The sequence below is a fragment of the Mauremys reevesii genome, linkage group 26 (genome assembly GCF_016161935.1).
Source record: "Mauremys reevesii isolate NIE-2019 linkage group 26, ASM1616193v1, whole genome shotgun sequence".
NCBI classification, from domain to species: Eukaryota; Metazoa; Chordata; order Testudines; family Geoemydidae; genus Mauremys; species Mauremys reevesii.
The window spans coordinates 8149025-8153726 of record NC_052648.1 but is presented as its reverse complement, the minus strand read 5'-3'; the positions used below and the strand labels follow the sequence as shown (position 1 = coordinate 8153726).

Here is a 4702-nt window from a genome sequence, read left to right as displayed (position 1 = left end):
AGCTCTTTCCATGGACGAGCTCAAGCGGGGCCGGAGCTCGGTCCAGCCACTGGCCCCGATTTGCCTTTTGCTGTAAACCGGAGGCAAGCCAGCGAAGCCAGCGGAGTCACTGGGGTGTAAAGTGATTGAGAATCAGGCCCTACGAGCTCTACCCTCTCCCTCTCCCCAGTGGCGCAGGCGCTCCGCTAAGGGCCCATTGGTCTGTGACACGCTACCTGCTCTGGAGCTGCTCGTGGGCTGGGTGCCGCCCAGCCAGTGGCCGCTGCGTGGATGCCGCGCTGTGAATCACAGGTGGGACTGGGCCGACGGTCCCACCAGGACCTGTTACCGGGCTCTAGCTTGTACAGGGGGCCGTGCGCTGTGGGATCGCGGGAGGAAATCTGTCCCGAGGCCTGTCACGCATGGCAGTGAGAAGCGATGCTTGGCATGATGCAGCTGCAGATTTCCGAGCGCTTTTAATGCACAGACATTATCACCTCTTACAGCAGCCCAGCCGCCTGCCCTGGGTGTGGAGCCTGGGGCAGAGAACCAGGAACAGAACCCAGGAGTCCTGACTCCCTTTTGGCCAGTAAGTGGCGACCTGGAGCTGAGCTTGGCCACTGGGTCCATCTCTTTGGAAAGGGCTAAGCTGAGCTCCTTGAGTCAAGACTCCCGGACTTTGGGGAAGCTGGAGGTCCAGGTGCAGGGGCTGGAGTTGCATCTCAGGAGCATCTGTAGAACAAACCGGCTCCTAGGAGGCCCACCCCCACCCCCACCCAGCCTGAGTTTGCAGACGGTTAAAGTTCCAAGAAGGGGCCAAACTTTTGGAGGCTTTCCAAGGCCACCGGTTAAACTTCACCCCCCACCAGCCCTTGTCCTCCTCCCCCATCCCGCATCGAATCAGAGACCCCTTAGTGTCCCCCGTATTCACCTTGATGATTTGCAAGTTACGCCAACAGCCAGCAGCCTCTCTTTATAAAACAAAAGCCCAGCCACCCACACCGGGTTCCAGAGGCGCCGCTCGCTCACGGTTTTTATTGGTGTGATAAATCAGGGGACAAATTGTGCAACAGCTTTAAACAATTCAGTTTAATTTAAACCTTCCTTAGGACCCTAGTTGCACCATAAATTTGCCGGCGAGACGTTAACGTGTAACATTCCGTGTTTTGTTTCCAATTAAAAAACCACAATGGCTGCAATCAACATATCACGAGGGCCAGAACATTCACAGGGACGGGGTGACATTGACCAGAGCAGCCGGATTTAGTCATGGCTTATGTTTCTCTCTCTCTAGAGCTTTCCTTTCAACGCCAACCTTCCCTGATCTTTGGGACCAGGATGGGATGCCCGGTCCTAGTGTCTTTTACAGGATAACAGAGGCCTGGGATTTGTGTTCTTGGATCTTGTAGGGGGAGCATCTATCCAGCCTGCAACTGCCTGCCTTTGCTTCTACAAGGAGATGCATCACAGGCATGTGGCTGAGCTAAGCTGACTCCCCTTGGTAGCTAGATCAGGTCAGTCCTATTAGATTGCACTCGGCGGAAAGGATCTCTTTCTGAAGAGGCCAGCCAGGGGAAGGGCGGGAAAGGGAAACCCCAGCTCAGAAGGGAGCTTTGCGTACGTGTTGCTGATTGCAGAACGGTGCTATGTTTGCGATGGGGTGGGAACCTTGCAAGCCAACCCCTTGCAGAACTTAACTCCAGCCCATGCTGTTTCCTATAAAACCAACTTCCCGGAGCCCCCCCAAACCCCACAATTTAGGCTCCTTGATGCCTCCAAGGTTACTCGGTGCCAGGCAGGGGATTTGGGTGCCAGGCTCGGAAGCTGGGGCATGAATAAGGACAAATCCCAGGTGGACGAGAGTATCCAAAGAGACGTCTGGGCTTTTTTCTAGGGAGGGGTTTCCTGGTAGGGGAAGCGGGAGCTGTTGGGTGCTTAGTGGAGACCATCCCACACTGCGCAAGGGAGCTGCCTGGGGGGAGGCGCGTGGAAGCTCCTGTCTCTGAGGCATTGTAGGGGTGAGGGGCTGAAAGGATCAGGCAGGAGGGCATGGAGGAGTGGGGGTGGGGGGGTTCTCCTCCTGGGAAATGCTGTGCAGCCATGGGCTTCCCTGTGGGTGGGCCTGATCCTTCCTGCTGCAGCTGGGCAGGTGTTGATCAGTGACCTGGGGGGTGAGCTGGAAAGGCCAGTCCTATGGGAAGGGTGGTGGGCGCTGCTGGGATTCCCTGGTAAGGAAGGCACCAACGTCACCCTGCCCCGGGGGCCCAGTGGCGGGGTGGGGGGTTGAAGATGGCAGTGCCCGCAGCTCTCACCGTGTCTAGCTGCCCACCGGAGCTGGGCGTTGCCACCTGGGTCAGCCACGCTCAGCTTAGGAAGCCTGGCCCCGAGGGAGGCCGCAGGGGCTCGGGCGCTCTGCTGGTGCAGCTGAACAGGAAGCCGTGAGCTTGTCCTTGGTCGCGGCTGCTACCGTCTGGCCCTTGAGGTTCTCGGGGGTCTCGCAGAGGGTGTGCTGTGGGGTGTACAGGCCGACTGAGCGGCCCGTCACCCACTGCATGAAGGAGAGCATGGCGCAGTCACACGCCCACGGGTTCCCGGACAGATCCAGCTCCAGCGTCAGGTTCTGCTCCGAGAAGCAGGGGGCCAGCGAGCTCAGGCTGTTGTTGGAGAGATCCAGGTGGCCCAGCTGGCCCAGCGCCCGGAAAAGCTGCCCAGGCAGCGAGCTCAGGTGGTTGTGCTGGAGGAAGAGGTGACTGAGGCGTGGCACCAGGTCGAAGGTGTGCTCGACAATGGAGTGGAGCCGGTTGCCTTCCAGGTTTAACCTCTCCAGGCTGGGCAGGCCGGCCAGCAGCTCCGGGGCCAGCCTGTCCAGCTGGTTATTGGACAGGTCAAGGATTTTCAGGCTGCTCAGGTTCTGGAAGCAGTTTGGAGGCAGGGCCTGCAGCCGGTTATTGGACACATCTAACCACTCCAGCTCCCCCAGCGTCTGGAACCACGCTGGCTCCAAGGCCGCCAGCCTGTTCCCCTTCAGAACCAGGTGCTGCAGAGGGCTGTAGGAGTCGACGATCTCTGGGGGCAGATCTTCCAGGAGGTTGTTGGTGAGATCCAAGACCCGCAGCGCTGGCAGATCCCGGAAGAGGCTGCCGGGGAGGCTCCTCAGCTGATTGCTGGAGAGGTGCAGCTCTCGGAGCTTGGGGAGCTGCTGCAGGGCATCGGGGCCGATGCTGGAGAGGTTGGTGAACTCCACGGAGATCATCAGCGTCTCCTTGGGGAAGCCGGTGGGGAAGCTGCTGAGGGACGGGGAGGTGCAGACGAATTGTGTGATGTTGCTGGGGGTGGGCACGGGTGGGCAGGGGGCGCCCAGCCAGCAAGGAAGGGAGGACATGAGTGCAGCCAGCACGGCGATCCCCAATTGGCCCATCCTGCAGGGAGAAACACACGCTGGGCCATCGCGGCTAGTCGGCGGTAAAGGGACCTGGGAAGCCGAGAGGCTGAGCGGGGAGGCTGGAGTCAGGCAGGTGCTGAGCAAACACCCTGCTCCCTCTGTCCGCACAGGGCTCCTCAATCATGCCCCACAGCCCTAGGATCCCCCCTGCCCCACAGTCCTGCCGATGCCCCTCCATCCCCACCTACTGCCCCCTGCCGGTCCGGCCCTGGGCTCCCAACCGTATTCAGAGTCTCACTCTGCTCCCCCAGCCGGCAGGACGCTCCCCTCCTCCCCCAGCCGGCAGGACGCTCTGCTGGAGGGCAGAGGGGAGATCCTTGCTGGCAGGTCCCTCCTGGGGCCAGATTTGAGCCCTGCTCTGGCTTGGCAAAGCAGCTGCAAAGCCCCCTTGGTTGGCCACCTGGGGTTCCCTTAGAGTAATGGGAGGGGACAGGCTCTAGGCCACCCCTTCCCAGCCCCCACCCATGGGGAAAGCGGGCATGGCCAGGGCACCTCTTCACCTGGCCTGTTCCCGAATGGCCCCTGGGGGCAGCAGGCAACTGGTCCTGACCTTACACGGGGGAGCAGATTGGTCCTTAGGCAGCCCCTGGTCCAGGACAGGTGGCGTTGAGCCCCCTGATCCCCAGGCCCGTGCTGAGCTCAGCGCCCCCCTGAAGGCAGCAGGCACTGTGGGTGCCCAGCGCCGCTGGGAATCGGGGGCTCGTGAACGCCCCCAGGAACATTGTCCTGCTGGGATGTGCCCCGACTCCCTTTGCAAGAGAAACTCTCCCAGCCGGAATCAATAGCGAAAGCCCCGAGTCTGAACCTACCTTGCCCGGACTGCGATGCCACCTGGCTGAGTCTCGTCTCTGGCCGCTCCTCGCTGCTGGGACGCTGGCCTGTGTGTGCCCGGGGCTGGCTCTTTATAGCGGTCGTGCCGGCCCGTCGGCCCTGGGGCTGGGGGAGCGGGGAAGGGGCGGGCGCGGGGGCGGCCTTGGGTCTCCTTCTGGGAACTGCCCCCTCGCTCTGCCGGGTTGAGAAATCGCCTCGTTGCGAAACCCGCAGGAGCGACGGGCCTGCCCCTGAGCGGCCGGACAACGGCGGCGCTGAATTCGATGGAGCTGGGCCGGTTTGGCCCAACGCCTCTGATCACTTTCCCCCCCCCCCCCACCGAACTTTGTTCCCCTGATGGGTCAGGGCTCCCTAGAGGGGCCGGGGTTTGTGCTGCTCCTTGCGCCGGTTCCCTGGGCCCAATTTCACATGGCCCTGGAGTCATCGCCCCCGGGGCAAAGCGGGGGGCTG

At 61.6% G+C, this 4702-nt stretch overlaps 1 protein-coding gene across 2 annotated transcripts; it reads right to left on the bottom strand.

Annotated features, from left to right (window-relative positions):
* Window positions 1–1597: 1597 nt before the first annotated feature.
* LRG1 (leucine rich alpha-2-glycoprotein 1) lies at window positions 1598–4333 on the bottom strand. Of its 2 annotated transcripts, none has more exons than XM_039516154.1 (2): window positions 4231–4333; window positions 1598–3398 (listed from the first exon to the last, which is right to left on the bottom strand). In XM_039516154.1, the coding sequence occupies exon 2, from the start codon at window positions 3395–3397 to the stop codon at window positions 2348–2350; it is 1050 nt and encodes a 349-aa protein (XP_039372088.1). In that variant the 5' UTR covers window position 3398; window positions 4231–4333; the 3' UTR covers window positions 1598–2347. The 2 variants fall into 2 exon arrangements, with proteins under 2 accessions (XP_039372088.1, XP_039372089.1); XM_039516155.1 differs by having other exon boundaries at window positions 1598–3467; window positions 4231–4309.
* Window positions 4334–4702: the final 369 nt, after the last annotated feature.

What these genes read in the sequence shown, in the direction of transcription:
- LRG1 (XM_039516154.1), bottom strand. Translation starts at nt 3,397, where the DNA reads ATGGGCCAATTGGGGATCGCCGTGCTGGCTGCACTCATGTCCTCCCTT.